At 37.3% G+C, this 23835-nt stretch overlaps 1 protein-coding gene across 1 annotated transcript in view; it reads left to right on the forward strand.

Annotated features, from left to right (window-relative positions):
- Window positions 1-23835, forward strand: part of tbc1d32 (TBC1 domain family, member 32) — a 68791-nt gene that overhangs the window by 20560 nt on the left and 24396 nt on the right. The window contains exons 20-27 of the mRNA XM_088939075.1: window positions 1787-1874; window positions 6146-6264; window positions 7359-7478; window positions 8915-9003; window positions 17763-17885; window positions 19993-20101; window positions 20433-20526; window positions 22583-22708. Coding sequence (XP_088795201.1) covers window positions 1787-1874; window positions 6146-6264; window positions 7359-7478; window positions 8915-9003; window positions 17763-17885; window positions 19993-20101; window positions 20433-20526; window positions 22583-22708 — 868 coding nt within the window. The remainder of the gene's footprint in view (window positions 1-1786; window positions 1875-6145; window positions 6265-7358; window positions 7479-8914; window positions 9004-17762; window positions 17886-19992; window positions 20102-20432; window positions 20527-22582; window positions 22709-23835) is intronic.

The following is a 23835-nucleotide window of genomic DNA, read 5'->3' on the forward strand; positions in this document are numbered from 1 at the left end:
GTATTCACCCCCCTTGGACGTTTTCACATTTTAATGTGTTACAGCATGGAACTATGATGTATTTAACTGAGACTTTTTGCCACTCATCAACACGAAGTACTCTATAATGTCAAAGTGGAAAAACAAATCCAGACATTTTACTAAATTAATAACAAATAAAAAACAGAAAATAATCGAATGCATAAGTATTCACCCCCCCCCCCCCAGAGTTAATTCTTGGTATAACTTGGTTCCATGCTGTGACACAATAAAATGTGAAAATGTCCAAGGGGGGGCCGAATACTTTTGCAAGGCACTGTATTCTTTGTAAAGAACCTTGTGTTTATTGGTTTAAAAATGTTAATTCCACATTGAAAAGTAGGAAGAAGAGCAACAGAATGGCTTTGGATGCCTTCAAGTGTGTCAGCTTCCTCCTTCTTTCTCCCTCAGACCTGCAGAAGGCTTCTTCATCGAAATGTTGTTTCTTCTTCTGTTTTCAGCTCACATGCAGGCATAATATTGTATCGCATATTTAGTGGTGCATTTACTTTTCAGAAAGTCAGGGAGTCGTTACATATTATCTTTGTTACAGTGTATCTTAGTATATTACTAAGAAAACAAATGGTTTCCAAGTTGTCTTTGATAATTATAAAATAAGTTCATCTTTCTGTTATTAAACCCAGTAAACATTACAGTATCCACTCATAGATTCATCCATGGACACTGGCAAAACTTTTTTTCATCGAATCTTGGCACTGGCAAGACCCTCCTACTTTTATAAGAGTAAAATGACTGCTCTTAAGTCATATTGATCCACTTCACTTTACTCATAGTAAATAATTTTCTTCTAAGTGGATTGCAATAATCTGCCTAGGAAAATATACTGTCTCTGAAATAAAAAAGAGCATTTTGTGCTTTTGTCTGATTTACTGAGTTAATTAGGATAAATACACTCAATTTGTATATATCTAGTGGTATACCGTTTACAGGAGATATTCCAATTTGCATAGCAGACATACTTTGGTTACAATACTTTGGTAAAAACCTGTCTTAGGTAATGGAGGTGAATGCACTCTTCCTGTAATGTTTGGACATTAAGCTGACATTCAGTCACAAAGGTGGCCTTCTTCATATGTAGAGTCTGCCTATCTGCATGTCTGAAAGTTATGTCCCTGAGTTCCAACATAATAATGTTTCATTACTAATTTGAATTCATAAGATGATTTACTGACCATTACCAATGAAATGTAAGGAACAAATAAACAAATATTTGACCATTTTAAACCATTTGAATCCTTACCTTTTTTTCCCCACAACTGCCACAAGTCCTGTTGTCTTCTCTGTACCAAATTAATCCATCTTTATGCAAAATAAATAGCATACATCATAAGATCATGTAAGATTACAAACCATCACAGGCCAGTTAGCACTAAGCCAACCTAACTTGCCTGGCTTTGAATTCACTAGGTGTCTTTCTCTTTGGCAACTGTCTAGCTCTCTATATAAACGTATAAACGGGCTAAGGCTTTGTTTTAGGTGACTGTAATGTATCCAGTAATATATCCCACTAGTCTCCATAATACAGACTTTTTTGAAACTTCAAATTTGCTTTGTTATTTGATAGATTTGTGAAAGGAAACCCTAGGCCGGTAGACACATCAAGTTATGATTTTTTTTATTTTGGTTCAAAGCAGTTTTTTCTCTCGGATGTATGTGAGCAATCATCTACTACAATTGTATTGGCATTGCTGCGATTACATGATTACTTGCTTAAAACATGACATTTACAGTATTTTTTTAATTTCAGGTCAGCAGATGCGAGAAATTTGGTTATGGAGTGATGGTTACACAAGTAGCAGCAACGGCTCCTGGAGTGGCAGCAATCTGGAGTTCAGGTAAATATTTCAATTTAATTGCCACAGCTAACATTATCTTTATTCTTTTTGAGAAACTGCGACTATGCAGTATACAGTACTGTATGTGTGAGAGTCACACCTGAAGAAGGCTCCACGGCCGAAACGTGTTTTCTTTCTTCTCTTTTCAGCATGGAATAAACCTATTACTTGTTCCTTTGCAGCCTACGCATCTGACGCAGCTCCCCATCTGAACTAATACAGTACATACTGCATATATACAGACCCCCCCCCCCCCCCCCACAACACTTTTAATATAACATTAGAAAGCAGAACTATCTTAACAGACTGAAAGGGACAGTTAATAGGTTTATTCCATGCTGAAAAAAAGAAGAAAGAGAACACAATGTTTTGGCCGTGGAGCCTTCTTCAGGTGTGAGAGAGACAGGGCAGTAGGCAAAGGTAAAGTAGCGGGAGAACAAAGGTTGGGAGGGAGGAGGAGTGAGAGGCGGGAGTAGGGGACAGAAAGAGAGGCCAATCAAGAGGTGTGAAGTCAGAATGGGTGCAAAGAGGTGTGAAATGAAACTTCCAATGAATGGAGAAAATTTAAAAGAACAGTAGTCTGTCGTTAAGGGAAGGGAGAATGTGTGATCCTAGCTGCAGAATAATTTTAGTTTCGGTGGTCTTTCTGATGTATGAGTTCGGAAAACCGTCTTTGAGAACACAGACGGAGAGATTCGAGTGGTCGTGGCCGTCAGAGGTGAAATGAGAAACAATGGGCTTGGAGAGATCTTTAATCTTCACAGCCCTGACGTGTTCTCTGAAGCGGTCTCCGAGTCTCCTTCCTGTTTCTCCAATGTAGATGGCTGGGCATTTACTGCAAGAGATACAGTAAATAAGGTTGCTAGAGGTACAAGATGCTGTCTGGGTGATCCGGAATTGTCCTGAGGGGCCTTGAATGAGTGTGGTGGTGGCTGTGTACTTGCAGGTGATACAGCGAGTTCTGTTGCAAGGAAAAGTGCCAGGTGTGGATGGTTGTTGAGGGCGGTCAAGGGAGCTGTGAACAAGGAGGTTACGCAGATTAGGTGGTCGGCGATATGAGATGGTAGGGCGATCAGAAAAGAGGGCCCCAATGGAGGGATCATCCTGTAGGATGGAAAAGTTGTGGTTAATGGTCCTTGGGATAGGAAGTGTGTTAGGGTGGTAAGGAAGCACCAAAGGAATGCGGTTGTTACGGCGGGAGTTCCTGATCGGGTTGATGGTCCGGGGGGTGTTTTTGGCTCGGGCAAGGGCCCTGTCAATCACACTGCTGGGGTATCCTCTGTTGATGAAAAATGAGTACATTTCGAGGGCTTGGTTCTCGAAGTCGATGTCGTCGCTGCATAATCGTCTTAACTTAAGGAACTGTGAAAAAGGAAGAGAGTTTTTAGTGTGGTTGGGGTGAAATGAGCTGTACAGGAGGTAGCTGTGTGAATCCGTGGGTTTGTAATAAACTGAAGTGGACAGTCGGGGGTAGTTGATAGAGAAGTTGATGTCTAGAAACAGAAGAGCTACCTCCTGTACAGCTCATTTCACCCCAACCCATTTCACCCAGAGAGTTTTTAGTGTGGTTGGGGTGAAATGAGCTGTACAGGAGGTAGCTCTTCCGTTTCTAGACATCAACTTCTCTATCAACTACCCCCGACTGTCCACTTCAGTTTATTACAAACCCACGGATTCACACAGCTACCTCCTGTACAGCTCATTTCACCCCAACCACACTAAAAACTCTCTTCCTTTTTCACAGTTCCTTAAGTTAAGACGATTATGCAGCGACGACATCGACTTCGAGAACCAAGCCCTCGAAATGTACTCATTTTTCATCAACAGAGGATACCCCAGCAGTGTGATTGACAGGGCCCTTGCCCGAGCCAAAAACACCCCCCGGACCATCAACCCGATCAGGAACTCCCGCCGTAACAACCGCATTCCTTTGGTGCTTCCTTACCACCCTAACACACTTCCTATCCCAAGGACCATTAACCACAACTTTTCCATCCTACAGGATGATCCCTCCATTGGGGCCCTCTTTTCTGATCGCCCTACCATCTCATATCGCCGACCACCTAATCTGCGTAACCTCCTTGTTCACAGCTCCCTTGACCGCCCTCAACAACCATCCACACCTGGCACTTTTCCTTGCAACAGAACTCGCTGTATCACCTGCAAGTACACAGCCACCACCACACTCATTCAAGGCCCCTCAGGACAATTCCGGATCACCCAGACAGCATCTTGTACCTCTAGCAACCTTATTTACTGTATCTCTTGCAGTAAATGCCCAGCCATCTACATTGGAGAAACAGGAAGGAGACTCGGAGACCGCTTCAGAGAACACGTCAGGGCTGTGAAGATTAAAGATCTCTCCAAGCCCATTGTTTCTCATTTCACCTCTGACGGCCACGACCACTCGAATCTCTCCGTCTGTGTTCTCAAAGACGGTTTTCCGAACTCATACATCAGAAAGACCACCGAAACTAAAATTATTCTGCAGCTAGGATCACACATTCTCCCTTCCCTTAACGACAGACTACTGTTCTTTAAAATTTTCTCCATTCATTGGAAGTTTCATTTCACACCTCTTTGCACCCATTCTGACTTCACACCTCTTGATTGGCCTCTCTTTCTGTCCCCTACTCCCGCCTCTCACTCCTCCTCCCTCCCAACCTTTGTTCTCCCGCTACTTTACCTTTGCCTACTGCCCTGTCTCTCTCACACCTGAAGAAGGCTCCACGGCCAAAACGTTGTGTTCTCTTTCTTCTTTTTTTCAGCATGGAATAAACCTATTACTTGTTCCTTTGCAGCCTACGCATGCTGACGCAGCTACCCACCTGAAAGGGACAGTGATTAGATAGTGATTCTCATGATTTCAGAATGAAAACACCTTTCCGTGAGGTTCCTCAGTCAAGTAGTTTATATACAGTATATAAAATCAAAGTTCTCAGCTATGGACATCCATTTTGTCCCTAATTAGGGTTGATTCATGTGGCATAGTTGACACTGACAAGTGCATTAGCAATTGATGTTTTTTGCATTACATATTGGAACACCTTTCAGGTTTATGGTGCATATTGGGAGCTAGCACTCTCTGTGAGTTTTCGGAATGTGAATTTTAATTAGCTCTTTCAATTTCACAATGCTAGAAAGCAGAACAGAAATATTCAAGTCGCATTTCACTAACATTGTAAAACAACCAAAGTCACTTATTATTCATATTCCCATAACTCATAGCAGATGTTTGATCATAAAAAAACATGACAACCCTGAAGGGTGTTCCTTGTAATATATATAATATACTCTGTATAAAGTACTGTAGCTGCAAGAAGTTGGACTGGCAAAATACATATCAGTGACTTATTGGTAAATGAAACCTGAGTTTTTAGAAGTTTACTTGCTCTTGCTTGCTGATCACAAGTGTTATATTTATACATCGTTGCTGGAAGCAGGTTTGTTACTAAAAACGTCTCTCTCATAAGGAGACAAAAAGACATTTTTCATGTCTTACATAGATCCTTCAGCTGTCAGAAGATTTCTCTTCATTCTGTGTACCATTGTTATGGTATTTGCTGTTTTTTTATATTTTGTCATTTCTTGAGAGTGATATTTGTAATTATGTCACAAAGCATTCTTCAAGAGATGTTTTAGTTAATTAAATTAGAAAAGAAATATCAGTTATTTGTACCTGATGCAGAAATGTCACTTTTATAAGTGCCACTTGTATTTTAAGTACTCAGATCCATTCAATGAACTTACATTTTAATCTATTTTTGAAACCCCAGGAATATATGAAAACCAAGTTGTGCTAATTGGCTTTTGCTTGTTTTTTGTTACAGTTTTCAAAAAATATTTAGGAATTAACACAATGCTTTTCACGCTACCTTTAATATTTCTTTCTCTATCAGTAAAATGTTACTTCAGTTTATTTTTCTGACTGCATGTAAATATGCAGATGGACAATGGAACAATGTGCCATTTTGTAACACGTACAGTAAATTTAAAAAAATCATCAAGTATTCAAACCCTTGCACATTTTTGCACATTTTGTTGATCTATAAACTGCGGTCGGAATGCTTTGAAGTAACAATTTGCGTTTGTTGAAGTAGCAATTAATAATTGTTATGTGTATATAACGTGCTTCACACATTCATGGAAAAAACAAAAATAAAGGACTAAAAGTAAGTAAAAACCTAAGTTTGTTTTTGTAATTGCTAAATCATATGCATTATAAATACTAGTAGTAGTAATTTAATCTTGTATTTGTTCTTTCGTGCCAGGGTTTGTCCAAGCAATTGTTTTGGAATTATGGTCTGTTCTTGAATGTGGAAGAGATGAGGTGAGGATGATTCATCCAAAATCCACTCCAATGGATCCTATTGATAGAAGCTGTCAAAAGGTACAAGAAGTACTGAGTGTTAATATGGTTTTAGTCAAGAGACTTATTGCAGGTTGCAGGAGATTTCTTTTTGTGTCTGTGTATAACTGCTGTGGCACAGAACCAGCCCAGAGATGATTTTGGGATTTGGCGGATATTTTTTCTTCTTCTTTCATGCAAAACAGTACATTTCAAGAATTTCAATCTCGGTGCATTATCTAGTTTTTTGTCTATATTAACAACATATTCTGCATGTTCTAGTGAATACGAATACATTCAGTCTGTATTTGAACATATTTTCAGTATTCCCTTTCTTCCAAATAAAGCATTATTTTTTGGTATTCATAAAATAATATCAGTCTGTAATATATTTATTTGTGTAAAAAACACAGTGTTGCTTCATCTGATTTGAAACAAAGTTAGCACTGTCTTTCAAAACAAGCCCAAACAAGCTCATCTCCAGTCAGAGGGAAGAGAGAAGAGGCGTTTATACAAATATAACAAGTAATTATTTAAAATACTAAATAATACATGTGTACTTTAAGTGGTAAACCACAGTTGACCAGCAGCATACCGCTCAGGGTATTAGATGTGTTTTATTAAATTTCATTAAATTGGAGTGGATAAAATTCAGACTCTGTCAAATGACGTGCATATACATTGACATCAAACACCAGAACTGCTCCTGCAAGCACTTGTAAGGTATAATTTTGTGTGATGATAAAAGATTGCTTTCAAAGAAAACCGTGCCAAAATGCACTCCGAAGTTCTTGAAAAGCGTGGGTGATTTTCCTGATAAAAGCCAACCCTTAGCATGACTGGGAGCGGGCCTGCCGAGATGTGTGTGAGGATCTCTCTGCTCCGTGGTGCCAGGGATTACACTCTAGAGTGCTGCACTTAGCACTGTCACATCCTCACTACACGGTGCCCGTTGTAGCTTGTCTGATCTTTACTTTAGGGGTCCTTTTCTGAGAAATGCAGAGAGTCAGGGACAGCGTTGTAGTGTTTTGTTATTCTTATTGATTTTGTTTTTGAAAGACTAAAATCAATAGAAAATACAGTAGTTCTCTCAAGAAAAGAAAATATTCATATTGTGAATTCTTCTTCATCCCCAGTCATTTCTTGCCCTGGTCAATCTGCTGTCTTCTTACTCTGCTGTATACGAGCTGCTTGCTAAGCAGGAGCTTCCAAACAAGCCCGAATACCCCCTGCGAGAGATGCCCACCTCCATCATTGTGAGTTAGCTGCATGGAATAGTAAATGCTTTTATGGTTATTTTTGTAGATAAGTAGTTTACATTTGTTCATCTATTGTTTTCTCTAAAAAAGTTTAAATTATAGTAGGTATAATTTTATAGTTACAATGTTTTAATTTACAGCTAGTTATTTTTAAGTCTTATGCTTTTTATGCATAAAATACTGGCAGTGACGAATGATCAGTCAGTGACATGTATAGATTACAACTGCTCATTAAAGTCATACCGAGGGATGAAGCTGATCTCAAGCTTCTGAGAGCATCAGTGTTAGAAGAAATGTAGTATAGGTAAGGGAACATATTGCACAGATAGAAAGATCAGAATGAATTTAGGGCTTATTTGTTGATATTTACTGTATTGAATTAAATTCCATTTTCTTGTTCATACAATTATATAGCCTCTTTTTATTTAAGAAGTTTTTTATCATAATAAAAGTAACATCAGAATTAGTGTTATAATAGAGGGGAAGTTATCACGTCATCATGACTTCATACACTGATTTGGTGAAATTTGACATTTTTAAAAGTTTTAACAAATTTTATTTTATGGTTAAATTATGATTTTGTCATTTAATACATTTATATATATATATGTTCAGAAATACAGATTGATTAAACAAAAATCACACCCAATTTTTATTATAAAAATGTGTTACCTTCTTGTGATTTATCTTTGGACTGAAGGTTTACAATAAAAATAAACATTATTAGCACTTAATAACTGTTTAATATTCGATTTTGCATTCTGTAGTGACGTTGGATAACATATAACATCTTGTTTTACACTTACACATTTTTTTAAGATTGTGTACTTGACGTATTTAAGACTAATATTAAATATACTAAATAGAATTATTAAATATTTTCATATAATAATTTTAAATAAATATTGACAGGAGAAAGATAAATGTTTAAAGCAATAAAAAATAATCTTTCAATAGTGTAATTGTATTTCTTCAACTGTACCTGTAGGTTGTGCCACATGAGGGCAGCATTAGACAGTTGTTACTCCAGTATAGTTGTAATGATATTTTATGGAATATTTTACATTTTGTATATTTCTGGATTGCATGTCTGCTTTAAAAGTATAGTTAGTAATCTGTGGCTCATGTTTCTACCTGTATTGGAATATGACATAAAGCCCATCAGCCCTTGTTATTTTTTATCAGAATCTTGTAGTGATTAAAATGTTTTTGTGTGTTCTATTGCAAAGACTTGCCAAAAAGTGTTGGGTTTTGTTTATTACATACATTTTTATAAAAATATGACCATATGCATGTTTAAAATGTTTTTCATACTTTAACCTACCGTGTGAAGCAGTGCTCTCGAATTATGGAAAAAAATTGCTGCTTTATGTAAATTTTAGTTATGCATCCAGTTGTAATATGGTTTAATTTTCCTTTTTTTCCTTTTACAGGACTTAATTGACAGACTGATAATAATTAATTCAGAGGCTAAAATACACTCATTGTTCAACTTTGAGCAATCACACACATTTGGCCTCAGGTAAGACTAATTCACTCTCAAAATGAGTGAGCTGGAAGTTTAAGATAATCAACAAACAGTGCACAGGGACAGCATCACTTTTTATAACTCAGTCGGCACGACTGATTCACCTGCTATAATTTCACTCTATTTTTAAATCATTATAATGTTCAGTTTGTCTTGATTAGCTGTCTGTAGTAATTGTATTTAAATAATTGGTTGACAAGAAAATTGCATTCTTTGTAAATTCTGTGGAGTATTTTTAGTTGTTATTTAAGATATATGTTTGTTCTTTTAATAATCTAAGGGTTGATGTTATGCTGTGGTGCATGATCAGGAATAATTAAATAATCTCTAATGCATTTTCTCCAAAGCCAACTGTAATAGACCCTAACCCTACCAGGTCAGTCCCTATGTCTGCATTGACAAAAGCTCATGATGACAGTGAAAGTTTATGACTTTTCTAGGCATAAATACCAACACAAAATCAGGTAAAAAAAGCACCTAACAACACCAGCAGTTGCATGCCCTTTTTGTACCAAACCTAGACCTACTAACACCTGTGGGAGAATATGCAATTCCTTTTCCATTTAAATTGACCACATAATTACCAAATTACCCTATAGTGTGACTATTGACAAACAGTAGAGGCCATGTAGCAGCCTCTAGTGGCAGTTCGCTGCAATTAAAACCTTTTCTAATGCAGCCTTTTAACAGATGATCATTATCATTATAAATTAATCTGTTTATGAGATAATTTTTATTTTCTGTTAGCAGACAAAAAATGAAGCTCTAAAACAGGAAAGCATATCTAACATGCAGTATAGTTGCTCAGTTTGAAAAAATATAGTGGAAAATTTTAATGTCAGAATATGTATTCATCTGGTGTATGTAGTTTTTTTTCCCTAAGTTACTCAATAGATGTTCAAATGGGACATGCTTACAGATTTGTAGTATGCTGCATTCTATCATTATTTTTCCTTTTATGGAATGGAATGTATTTATTTAGGATATAGCAAACTTTAAATATAAAGTGATCACCTTAAGGTATGACATCCACCACAATAAGTGAAAATATCACAAAATTTGGTGTCAGTGTTTCTGTCACAATGGCATGTTTGGTTCATAGACTGTATAGTAAGAAAATATGTTTATTGTCAGATAAAAATGCCCTGTGACATTTTAGTCTGTTTTGAATTTTGAAAAATACTGCTGTGCTGAAAAACCCTTTGCTTATGTCAACCAGTGAAGAATGGCTACATTCTTCATAAAGTGATGTAGCTTTTATTAAAATGTTGTGGATGACATTCTTTCATCATTTAGTAGAAATGATCAACTTTGCACATTTGATATGCAGTAATGTAGAAAGGGTTTAACTAGGCTGCATTGAATTAATTTCGTTATCTGATGGTGAATAAATATCTCACAATAAAAATGAGATATAACAAAACACTGTGCAGGGTTGGGGTATTTAAAATGTCAAAGCAACAGCTACCAGTGATGGGAAATGTGCAGATGCCATATCACCCTGCAACTCACAACTGGCAGCCCACTTTAGCTCAGCAGGTGTGAGCCTGGTCAGTACTTGGATGGGAGACCTCCTGGGAAAAACTAAGGCTGCTGCTGGAAGAGGTGTCAGTGGGGCCAGCAGGGGGCGCTCACCCTGCGGTCCATGTGGGTCCTAATGCCCCAGTATAGTGACAGGGACACTATACTGTAAAAAAGCATCGTCCTTTGGATGAGATGTAAAACCGAGGTCCTGACTCTCTGTGGTCATTAAAAATCCCAGGGTGTATTCGTAACCCCGGCGTACTGGCCAAATTTCCCACTGTCCCTTATCCCAATCATGGCCTCCTAATAATCCCCATCTATGAACTGGGGATGAACTGGCTTCATCACTCTGTTCTCCTCCCCACTGAGAGCTGGTGTGTGGTGAGTGTTCTGGCGCACTATGGCTGCCATCGCATCATCCAGGTGGGGCTGGAGTGTCCAGAAAAGCACTATATAAGTGTAAGCAATTATTATTATTGTGGATGAAATCACTATGACCATTACACAATGTTAGAACTGGATCTGTCTAAAAAGACTTAATTCGCACTTATATTTAGTCAATGTTCATATCAAAATAGATAGTTTTTTTAATTCTCTATACTTTCGAAATGGTGTTTCCATGTATTGAAGAGTCTTTGTATTAGAAGGGATCTGCTGTTTGTGGGTTTAATTGACTCATTTTCCAATTAAATGTGGTGTTATCTACTTTGAAATAAGTAATGCACAGCTGCCATCTGATGGGCCAATAGAAAGTTAAGTGCATCACTCAGCAGAGGGAAAAGTTGTTGCTTGGATGGAATAAAAAAGCTCCTTGGAGATGTGAAGGTCATAACATTTTTATGCACCACCAAAAACATTATTGTAGTATTTTTGTTTTCAGATATATCTCTTGTGTATCGATTGAATCTAGTGTGCTATTTGAGTTTCACATATTATTTTTTCATAAAAGCTCAAACGTATGGTGGAAAATGTTTTCAAATAACTAATGACAATCATCAGAAGCACTGCTTTGAAAATAAAATTCCAGCTGAGCCTTCTTCTCACTTAAAAAAAAAACAACCTCTTTCTTAATAGTACATTAATGGGCTTTTCTTGCAGTTCATCTTTTTCAGTTTTATGGAAATAAACATCCATCCATTTTCTAACCACTTTGTCCATTATAGGGTAAAGGGACTATCCCAGCAGGCAACAGGATCCATTCTGTACAGGACACTGGTCAATCACAGGGTGCACACACACCTCAAGGCTAATTTTTCCCAGACCCCACACAAACACAGGGAGAACATAAACTCCACACAGCACTCCAGGACCGGTGTTGAACCAGACCCCAGCACTGCAAAGCAGCAATGCCAACCACTGTGCCATCTAGTTAAACTTTTTTTTAATTAAAAGTATCTATCAATGAAAACATATTGCAATTAAGAAACATGCGTAATCCCTTAATGAAATCTTTATCTGGCATAAGATGATAATTGCTATGTCTATAGAAATTTTACATAAGCATAAGTTAAAGCATTTTCATAATTAAAGATAATGATTCCACATATTGCTGCAATTTGTTTGTCAGTGTAAGAGCTTTTTATATTAAGATCAATATTTATAGATGTTGGAAGCTATTGTATTGGCAGGGTGTCAGAAAAATATTAATGCTATTATGGTATCAGAACTGGAAAAAGAAAGTGCTTGTGTATTTAACAAGAAGTAGATCTATGTTGTTCCATTTATTTGCTTGTTTTGTGTCTGTTAATTTCAGAACAATGGGAATTATAGTGAATAATTATTCGGTAATGTTTCAACAACGTGATAAATTAACTCACAGTGTTATAATTAAACTTATTTTCTTGTGTGGGAAAGAGACTTTATGTTTGAATTAAAGTAGAAAAAAATCATCCAATTGAATTTTTTTGCTTTAAATGCAAACTACTACAGTCTTTAACACAGAATATAATAATTAGTTCAAAGAGCTGATCTCTGGTACCTCAAGGGAGACTTTTGCCTTGTAATATGCAAAATGGACCAATTAAAAAGTCTTGTTTTGAAGAGAAATGCTTACTGTTTACAAATCACTACAGCACAAATGGGGTAATTGTGTTATCAGATATTTCGCTTTTCTAATTATTTGACCTTGTTTATCTCTATCTACTGAATCAAAAATACTAAAAAGAATGAACAAATGTAACAACTTAATTAAGACAATACACCCTGGATGGGATACAAGTCCTTCACAGTTTCTTGTGTAGACACCATTTGTAATTGAAGAAAATGGGACATCAATTGGATGGGGTGAATACTTTTGCAAGGTATTGCATGTCCATCCTCCACCTTTACTTTAGTTTTTTCCTACAGTTGAACTGAGCTCTGCTTTTTATGCAGATTCTGTATGCTGATCTTTGTGGGCTTTTCTGAGCCATTTCTGTCTACTGTTTTTGATTGGGCAAAGCTGGGCCTTTGTGATAAAAGATGCTCATCTCATCCATTTTAATGTTAATAGGAACTTTAGAATGTGGTAATATGTGTTATTTAATCTCCAGTATGTTTTTAAATGTCAATTTCATAACCGATTTATAAATCATTTTAAAATGTTATTCATATTTTTGTTTTAATTGTTTTGTTCGTATAATTATGCTCATCTGTAGTTCTAGTATAATAATTAAGAAAATATAAAAGTTAATCACTAAATTACTTGGACTGCAAAACTATTTTATGTACTCTTTATTCACATAATTTTAGAATTTGTCTTTCAACTTTGCTTTCAACTGATATGGTTACCAAATCGCGACAGCAGATTTTGTCATTGGTGTTCCTGATATAACTCTTGATCCATCTGAGGGGAGAAAAATATATTTTTGCTGAAACTGAAAAATAAATAGTTTTGGGGAGGTCAGGTCAGACTATGCAGTTCTGTCTCCTGGTGTATTTGTACACATCTGTTGGAAAAAATTGGAACATCTCACCAGAATACGCTTCTCGGAAAGCCAGATGTATGTGTATCCAGATTTTTCACGCCACACTGTATTAAAGTGCCTATGTGCTATATATTTAAAAGGATAGTTTCAGGAAAAGTATTCTTACAGTAATTATTCTTTTGAGGACTGAACTGTGTTTTTAGCAGAGAGAAAGGATAATGTCTTTTTCCTGATCTTTGATTCTGACTGCAATATGTTTTTCAATGATGTCCAATGTCAGTTGTTCAAAGTATAATTGCTTGAAATGTATTTGCACATCTTTACTGTCATCTAGACTCTTTTAGGGGAAAGTTTGAGATCACTGACCATTTCCTGACATATTGTACATAAGTGAAACATTCTTTCTCTGAGGTAGTTTTTAGCACAGTTCTCCTAATCACTTCAGACAGAAATTTACATTGCAAACACAATCAGTACATGAAAGAGCAGATCAGATAATGAGAATATTATTAAATTCCCTTAGTAGAAATGAAAATGCAAAACTGTTCAGCTGCAAATAACCCCGTTTACATAATGTATTGTGTCATTGTCACATTTTCCAGATTGTGACAAAGCTCTAGAATATAGTGACAGAACTCTTTAAATTTTTCTTTAGTTAACTGTGCAGAGTGTCCAAGAAGATAAATTCCAGCATGTGGTTGTCATCCACGATAGTCATATTTGGAAGACTTTGGCATACAGTAATTGTGTGCACTTTGAGAAAAATGTTTAAATTAAGTTATGCCTACCACTAGATTCAACGTATGAGTATAGCAGTGAACAAGAAGTACTTATTGTGTATAGATCACATGTCACTGTTTGCATATCATAAACAGCAGATGCTATACCCAAACCTCTGTCATAGGACTGTGCAACTAGCTTGTAGGATCAAATTTCTCCAGTTAAAACAAAACCTAACATATACAGGCTGCTATTAACAATGTGAGGGCACTGTAGCATAGTGGGTAAGATTTTGGACTCTACGCTGTTGTTGTACCTCGAGCAAAATACTATACCCCAGTTGCTCCAGTCCACACAGCCATAAAGTAGGGACCAGCATTGCTGGGATAGGCCCAGTGATGAACCGGTATCCTAGTTTAATGCCACAGAAACCAGGATAATCTTTGGCCAGATAAGCCAAAATGGCTCAGATATGGAATTTGCCTACTGTTAACAATAGAATATATTAGTTAGAATCCAGCATCTTTTATCCAGCCCTCTCCCACTGGATGCACATCTTTATAAGAGATAAAACAAAGATGTCTCTACAGGTGAGCCTGCATTATAATCTGAACCTAAAAAGGAAACAACTTTGGTCCTTAATTAAAATGCATTAAGATCAAACAAGAGTGACAAACACTGCCTCGCAGATTTTAAAATGAAATTTAAATACTTCCACAAATATAAAAAAAATATATTCCTTCATTTGTATTATAGTTTCACAGTGCTAGTTTGGTTTAGTTTGGGGAAGTTGTACAGATGAAGTTGGGGTGTGTATAGTTTTGAAAAAAGTAATAGTAATAGCAACAGCAGCTACTGCTAGTGTTAGTCACCCTAAATCCATTATTAATTACTTTATTAAGAAGTCGTTTGCTAATAGTGTTTGTTATAATATTTTAAAAATGAAACAAGAAAATGAACGGGCTCTAAAATACAGCTAAATGTTGAGTTCTTTTGTCATGGCTTATTTTTATCAGCAACAGGGATCTTCCATGCTGCTCAGTTCCTAATGTTTTGGCTCAAACAGGAATCCAGTGGTAAAGACTGTATTCTGTCTGTGCAGAATTGTGTGCCGTCACTCAGTCTTTCTGTTCTTGGTTCTTCTCCTCTCCTCTTCACATTCTCATTCACTGTTCCTTAGTGTCTAGCATTTGCAAACCACAAGGTCACCTGAGCTGTTGGTTATTTTCTGGGAATTTTCAGTCTGATACACAGTTCAGCCAACTTGGCTCTACTCAAATTAGGCTGATATCTATCTGGATACCACTGAAGCTGTGCAAACTCCTCAATATTCCCTTTTCTACCTTCAGTATTTCAACTGCACTGCTGCCTAGGCTGAGGAAGCTATGGGACACTAATTAATGTAGACATTTACATGCAAAAATATCTTAAAGGTTTTCATGACATACCTTTGGTATTTTTTAATAAAATTATTAGCTGAAATCCTAAAAAACATAATTTTGCATAATCTAATGTGTTATCCAAAAAGAGCATTTAAAAAAAAACAGTGCATGTCATGTCTTTCTTTTGACCACACAAAATAAGTATGAACCAATGCATAAAAGTGTGGCAGCTGGGAACAGAACAGCACATTTGACTTGTAATAACAGTGAGAATGTGTTCATTATCAACCATGTAGCCCAGCTGATTTTATAATTGTTTTAATTGCAGCATACTGAGGTGTAATTTAGCATAATAAAAAAAAAAGTTCTGTGATACAAATGAAGCATGAATAGATGTCTTTTCTTTTATGTGAATATAGAAAAGGTTAAAATTATCTCCCTTCTGAATAATGAGGGCTGTTTGTCATATGGCATGTCATTCTCATAGTCTAGTCAGAAGAACAACACATTATGCTCATTTTGCTTAAATTAAAACTGCATGGTTTAATCTCAAAACTACTATAAGCTCCATACAGTATGTATGAAAGTTAGATAGCTTTTTAAAATATTTTGTACAGTACGCCCTAGGTTTAATGGACTTATAGAGGAGAAGGGGTGTCTGTTATTGCCAAATATCTGTTAAATTCACAAATTACATTTTTTGCCCCCAAACAGTGTTATATGAGAACAAATATATAATATATGTGCTTTCTTTATCTTTTTCTTGAACAATTGCAGTCAACACTCTTAAAATTGTTTATGTGCCTTTTTATCACAAATATACAGTACAAGCTCTTTATTTCATGTATCATAGATATACTGCAAAAAATTCATTGAAGCATACGAAACACAACACCCACTGTAAGCAACTGAGCTACCCCTGTAGAATGCCATTGATATTCCTTAATTTTAAACCTATGTAGTATTGTTTTATACATTTTTTATTATTTGTGCATTTTAGTTTTCTTACTGTACATATTGTTAGCTTTTTAGTGTATTTTTAAAATATTCCCTAAAGCATACGAAGCACAACAATCCACTGTAAGCAATTCACTGTTTTTGCAGAGAAAGTCTTTCTGATTTACAGACAAAGCTCCCCTTAAATAGACTTTGCCCATTAAAGCAAATTCTGTGAAACCAAGGGCTTACAGTACTATACTTGAATCCTATATAGGAAATGAAACAGAAAAGTAAGCTTTCAGCGACAAGTTTTTACTGTGATAACCATTTCCGCCTTTTTCTTTCCCTCAGTTTTTTCTCCCAATTTGCATGAGGCGTGAATAGTGATATAATGTTGTGAAACAGAACCTTTAACTGATTAAAACAGATCTTAATTCTGTAGCATACATGCGAGATGAATGTCAGGGTATCTGTCCGTGAACTGAAGCTCAACAGAAGGTGGGTCTTGCAGTAAGACAACAACCCTAAACGCACAAGTCAGTCTACCAAAGAATGGTTGAAGCAAAAGCAATTCTGTGTTTTGGAATGGCCGAGTCAAAGTCCAGACCTTAATCCAATAGAAATGTTGTGGCAGGACCCGAAGCGGGGAGTTCATGCAAGAAAGCCCCCCAACATCACTGAGGTGAAGCAGTTCTGTAAGGGGGAATGGGCCGAAATTCCTCCAAGCCGATGTGCTGGACTGATCAACAGTTACAGTAAACGTTTGGTTGAAGTCATTGCTCAAGGGGTTCACACCAGTTACTGAAAGCACAGGTTCACATACTTTTTCCAGCAAAGACATTTAATGCTGGATCATTTTGATTAATAAATGAATGAAAAACGCACACCTGAAGAAGGCTCCACGGCCGAAACGTTGTGTTCTCTTTCTTCTTTTTTTCAGCATGGAATAAACCTATTACTTGTTCCTTTGCAGCCTACGCATGCTGACGCAGCTCCCCACCTGAATGAAAAAGTATATTCTTTTGTGTGTTATTTGTTTTATTGGGTTCTCTTTATCTATTTTTATGACTTAGATGAAGATCTGATCACATTTTAGGTCAAATTTATGTAGAAATTCAGAAAATTCACAAACCTTCTAGCACCACTGTAGTTTTCTGTGAGATTCTTAAACTTTAGTTTATATTTCACTTTTGTGAACTAATATAATGGATATAAAGGTTTATTTGCTATTTTATTTGTTAAATGGTTTTATTTTGACGTAGATCCTGTGTCTGTGTTTCAGAATTCTGAATGTGGTGTGCTGTAATCTGGATTCACTGTTACTCTTGGAATCACAGTACAGAATCTCTGAAATATTGCTTCAGAGCCAAAAGGACAATGTGAGTGAATCTTCTGGAAGTGAAGGGTAGGTAAAGCTGCAGAGATCAAGTCTTACAAAATTTAAAGATGTATCTGATTTTATCTGATTAAAGCTTTTGAATACTCGACTGATTTTAGATCTCCAGATAAATGTCATCTGTCTCTAACTTTAAGGAAAGGACAACTCAGTACGTTTTTTCTTAGAGAAAATAATTGGGTTAATGTTTTCCAGCAGATAACAAATATGGGGTTAACCATATTTTAATGCTGTCAATTACTTCTCTGTCAATACATTTTTTTCAGAAGTATTTTCAAAAGTGAGAGCCATAGGAAAAAAAACGAATTCACTGTCCTTTTCAGTTTTCAATATTTTGAAACAATCAACCATACATTTGAACAGGCCATTTGTCTTTTTGGTTGAGTCACAAGTGTGAGGGTTACAAATAGCAAAAGCCACAATATATTAGCAGTCTCCAGTATATACACTACAAGCATTGATTTATCAAAAAGATGACAGAACCTCTACTTGTGGTGGAAAATGGGGATTTCCGTTCATCAATAGGCTTCACTTAAGGGCTAGCAGCCATGTCACCCTGCAACTTACAATTGGCAGCCCACTGAAGCTAAGCAGGTGTGAGCCTGGCCAGTACCTGGATGGGAGACCTCCTGGGAAAAACTAAGGTTGCTGCTGGAAGAGGTATTAGTGAGGCTAGCAGGGGGCGCTCACCCTGCGGTCCATTATCCACTATCCCCAGTATAGCGACGGGGAGACTTTACTGTAAAGCAGCGCCGTCTTTCGGATGAGACGTAAAACCGAGGTCCTGACTCTCTGTGGTCATTAAAAATCCCAGGGTGTTTCTCGAAAAGAGTAGGGGTGTAACCCCGGCGTCCTGGATAAATTTCCCTAATTTGCCTCCTAATAATCCCCCCCTATTAATTGGCTACTCCCCCCCTCCAACGGCAGGCGGAGCGACTTGCCGGTTGGAGTATTCTTGGTCGCATTTAATGGCATTTGGTTCAAACCACCAAATGGAGACGGGCGTGCCGACAGGCGGACCCTGCTGATGCGGGATTAACGCTAGGATGAGAGAGAATAGGCTTCACTTAAGGCAGCCAGATCTACCTTCTGGTGTGGTCTGCAGTCCTGTTCTCCTCTATGAATAAAATGCCTAAAGCAGCTAATAAGTCTGCCTTTTCTTCATTTACTGAATAAGGTAACACATTCATGCTATTGTTTCACCACAAAATACCTAATATTAATAACCAGTTAATGTGTTGGGCCCCAGTGAGCAGCACAACAGCATATATTGCTGTATTCAGTTAGGTTCTGGAATATTTGTAGTGTAATCCTATCCCAGTCTTCAACTGATTACACTGGGATTGCACTGAATGTGCCTTTCTTAGTAGGACTGAGCTGTGGCTTGCTTATAATGTGCCCTGTGAGTGTACTGTATATCCTACAGTATGTTTTAAATCATAAAGCTTTCATTTTATTGTGTAAATATGGCTTCTTGGAATTTGTCTTGGTTTCTGTCATACCTATAAAGCTCTTCCCTTTTTGTTAAATATTTTTCAAAAATCCCCCTGCTGTTCATATGGTAGCTACTGTAGTTCACTTTACCAGATTGCAATCCACTTTGTCTGTGCTTCACTTAAGTTCACAAAAGGGCTTTTACGGTATATCATAAAATTCCATCTGCCTTTAGCTTGAATCAGGAAGTTGAAATGGGATTGCTAATGTGAAGGGGGTGGGAGAAGGAACTCTGAACATGTGGGAGGAGCAGTATGTGTTCAGAAAGACAACTTTAATTTCATCCACGGCTCAAAAACCAAAGTAAACTGAAATTCATATACAGAGAATCCTGATCCTGCTACGTTTGTGCCTGCATTATTGTGTGTTGTTCTATATTTATTAGTACCTCTGAGGTGCTATGTTAATATACATATTTAATCCGGTTGTACATTACCTCATGCATTATTATCTGTAGTAAAATGTGCAGGATCGTTAAGTAGGCAAGAAAAGAACATGAATATCAAAAATGGAAAATGTCTGAGGCAAAATATTAATAATATACTAACTTATCTTGATTAAAGATGTAAACATACTGTACAGTAGTACAGATGATAAGAGGAATAATCAGATTTTCCTGCAGGCAATTCATCATTGACGGATTGTCCATAGAAAGGAATCATATTCTTGTACGGATGAACTTGATTGGTGGGCCATCGGAGCGTTTTTTGCCACCTAGAGTTCTACAGAAGGTAAGCTTTACTGTTCGAAATGCACGGATGTACGTTTGAGCTCACACAAGTTGTATGGGGAGACTGTAGTAACATCACTCAGAGTTAGGAATTGTGATTTTTTTTCAGTATTTCTGAATATAAGACCTCTGAATATGGTACTGTATGTATGTATATTTACATATTCTTTTTCTTAACAATAGGTATTAATGTGTGCTTTTAAATTTAAGGAGCATGGGCAATGAACCTCAGAGCAATGTCAAAAATCAGTAATGCAGGAGCAGTGTAATACAGTGAGAAAGAGATGTCATCTCACCTGTGTTGCCATGTACACATTGCCTTCTCTTTTCAGGGCGCTGACCCATATCCTTGGCCCATGTTTTCAACCTACCCACTTCCAAACTGTTACCTTCACGATGTTCCGAAGATAGTTCCTTGTAAACAAGGTATGGAGAAAATTGATTTCTGCATTCTTCCTTCATCACCGCTGCAGCACTGTTGCTTCATGGCTCTTGTGTCCAGGGTTCGATTCTGGCCTGGGTTAGCGTTTGTTTAGAATTTATGTCCTCCCCATGTCCTTGTAGGTTTTTTGTGGGAGCTCCGGGTTTTTTTCCACTTTTCAAAGATATGTCTGTCCAGGCTGTACTTCCTCTGTCTGCCCTGTGCTTCCAGGCTAAACTCTGGGTTAACCAGAACTTTGCATCTTGCTGATGTCAGGTGGATGATCTTGATTTACAGTAATATATTAAGGCACTGTGTGATTAAACCTCATAAAGTCACCAATCATACAGTAACCTTGGAAAAAATAATTGTTACATTCATCAAGGGGGGAGATGCAAACTTTATTGAAAAAGGCACTCCAACCTGGAATTGAGTCCAGGACCTAGGAGCTCAAAGCTACCAGTGGTAGCCTAAAATATATTACTTTAAGTTAAATGTGACCAGATAATGTTATAGGTGAGGAAGCAAACAACAATATGTAATAGATTCTACACAGGATTAAAGAAGAGCTGTCACTTATTACATGATGTTAGAAAAATAATACAGGACATGTAATTTTAGTCACTTTTCTTTCTTGTAGAATACCTTTGCGTTTACAACGTTTTGATTCTGTCAAGAGTTACTGGTTTCAGTGTTAGCTAGTAAAGGAGGCACATCTCTGTGGTTTGTGGTTTGAGACCCATTACTAACAGTTCCACCTCACTGATATACAGTAGTTGTATGGAAAGTTCCTGTACATTCACATTTATACTTTCTACATTTTCTAAGTACGCATAGACTATAGAGATAACAGGTACATCCAAGAGACATCTTTAGTTCTAAATGTGTGGTCAATGAAGGTGTGGAATAAGGAGCTTGGATGTTGAATAATACTCTTTAGAGGAAGTATTTGAGGTTGGATCTTAAATGTTTTGATCAAGAGATCTCATAGTGAGGGTAAGTGGTCTTTTCAGAGCAACTCTGTTGTTCCACCTGGTCTCCCCATACAGACAGCTGTAGAAGCCCTTTTGAGGGCAGACACATAATTACGTTTAAGTTTAGACTACCCAGATTTATGTGCAATAGAACTAAGCTTTCCTTTATTCCCATGACTATTAACCTGCTTAATTTCAACAAATGATTGTATACTTTGTTTTTTTTTCTTTCTTGTCATAGACATATGCTTCTTATTTGTTAATAGGTTCATGGGTTCAGGTTGTGTTGTGTATTGTGTTATGTCTCTTACCTGCCTGCAAAGCAAGTTGCCCATCTGAGACAATAAAAGGAAGCTCAAAGTAAGAGATTAAAAAACTCAGTCTTAAAATAACCATGATTAACATATATCGAGTAGGCCTTTAACATCGATGCAAACACGATCCTAGTATGATTCCAGACATGTACTCATACAGGTACGTGCAGCCAAATCAATGAAAATATCTAGTTTTATGATACGCAATATAATGAGCTACTGCTAAATCCAGGAGAACAATGACTGAAGGGGGTGAACATGTTTGAATGTGTTAATGTGATTACTTTTTGGGGTGTTTTAAAAAAGGAACATTAGTTGTGGAAGTGCTAGACTCAAATGTCGACATTTTGATGCATTCCTTCCATCACCCAGAGATGTTCTGTCTGGGTTGTGATCATTGCGTGGAGCGAGTTCAGTTCCAGCTAAACTGGTGTGCCCAGTAAGGGGTGTGAAAAGCTTTTAACTTTAAAATTGTAGACTGTTGCACTTAATGTAGCTTCACAACCCAGACAGCCTAGGAGGACTGTTAACGAGAACTACTGCATGTTCTCTGTGCAAAATAAAACAACGTTCTGAATAGGTTAGAAAAATAATAGGCTTTTTAAAATTGTAAGGTACAAAAGGTGCACGAAGTAACTGATGCATATGAACCATGCAGTTAGGATGAAAAAATGTTGCTTTTGTCACAAATTGGCCTGCAGTCCATGTTTTCATAGCAGTGTAAAAGTGTAACATGAGGTGGGAAGAACCATGCTGTGCAATTTGTGTTTCAGAAACTGAGATCAGTAAATTCCTGGCGTTTTCAAAGAATCCAGAAAAACAAGCAAACTGGATGGAAACCTGCAGGAAACAGTTCTGTAAGGCGATGGCCACCAAGCCAGATATCATCAAAGGGAATGGTAAAATCTTTTTCAGTACAATAAAGAAATTATGTTTGTGTTAATGTTTTTCTGTTAATAATTTTCTTTTTGATGGTTCTGTTGTTATGTAACTCTGGTGAGACTGTAACTACTGTACTGTAGCTACCCAGCTACCCCTAACCCTAGGGCGTAACCATGTGTGAGAATCTGTCTGATGTTAAGGTTTTTCATCTCCTGTGAGACTAGTTGCTGTCATTTCCCATCTTTGGGGAAAGTCTCTGACCACTGTGTTAGTCTGTCGAGACACTCCATTTCCAGCAAGGTTCTTTAGTAACCCATCTTGCTGCACCTGAGTGTTTACAAGATCTCTGAGCCCTTCACTTGCAGATTCCCTTTGTTCAGTAATCTAATAGAAAGTTTTGCCACCCTTAACATACTAAACCTCTCTCCCTGTGTTTAATAATAATAATTAATAATAATTGCTTACACTTATATAGCCCTTTTTTGGACACTCCACTTAAAGCGCTTTACAGGTAATGGGGACTCCCCTCCACCACCACCACCATTTTCTCTTCTCATTCTTAACCTTCATTGTTACCTTTGTTCTTTCTCTTCTCCTGACTGAGAACCTTGATCATTATTCCTCTACACCCCCATATTAAATACTTTGACCTTAAACTCCCCCCCCCCCAGAGTTGTAAATGGCTGATTTTTAATGATATGACCAAACCTAGTTCTTTGTCCCTGTAGGGGTCATTAAGTCCCCTCCTTGATTTATAACCCGATGATTGTTACCGTGCCTCTTGTGGGGGTATCTCGGATCCTTATGGAATTTGTCACCAGCTGCTATTAACCAAGGGCCAAGGTCTAGTCTGCCACAACCGTAACCTTACTGGCAGACCTGACATAGCAACACCACCCCAGTCTCGTGTTAAGTGACTGGCCCAATGGCACTGGGACTCCAGTGTCTTGAACCCTGTGAGGCATGAGCTCCCAAGATGATTGAGCTCAGCTGGAGGGAGCCCACCCCCTGCTCCACCCACAGGTGACTACCTGTCAGCTCTGAGTAGACAACCCTGCGAGTAGCCTGTCTTTAAACTCGTCTGTTCTTTTCAAAGAGATGTGAGGAGATTTTCATATATCCTAGCCAGAATGTTGGCTACTGG

The sequence above is a fragment of the Atractosteus spatula genome, chromosome 2, assembly GCF_055471065.1.
Source record: "Atractosteus spatula isolate fAtrSpa1 chromosome 2, fAtrSpa1.hap1, whole genome shotgun sequence".
In the NCBI taxonomy this organism is placed as follows: domain Eukaryota; kingdom Metazoa; phylum Chordata; class Actinopteri; order Semionotiformes; family Lepisosteidae; genus Atractosteus; species Atractosteus spatula.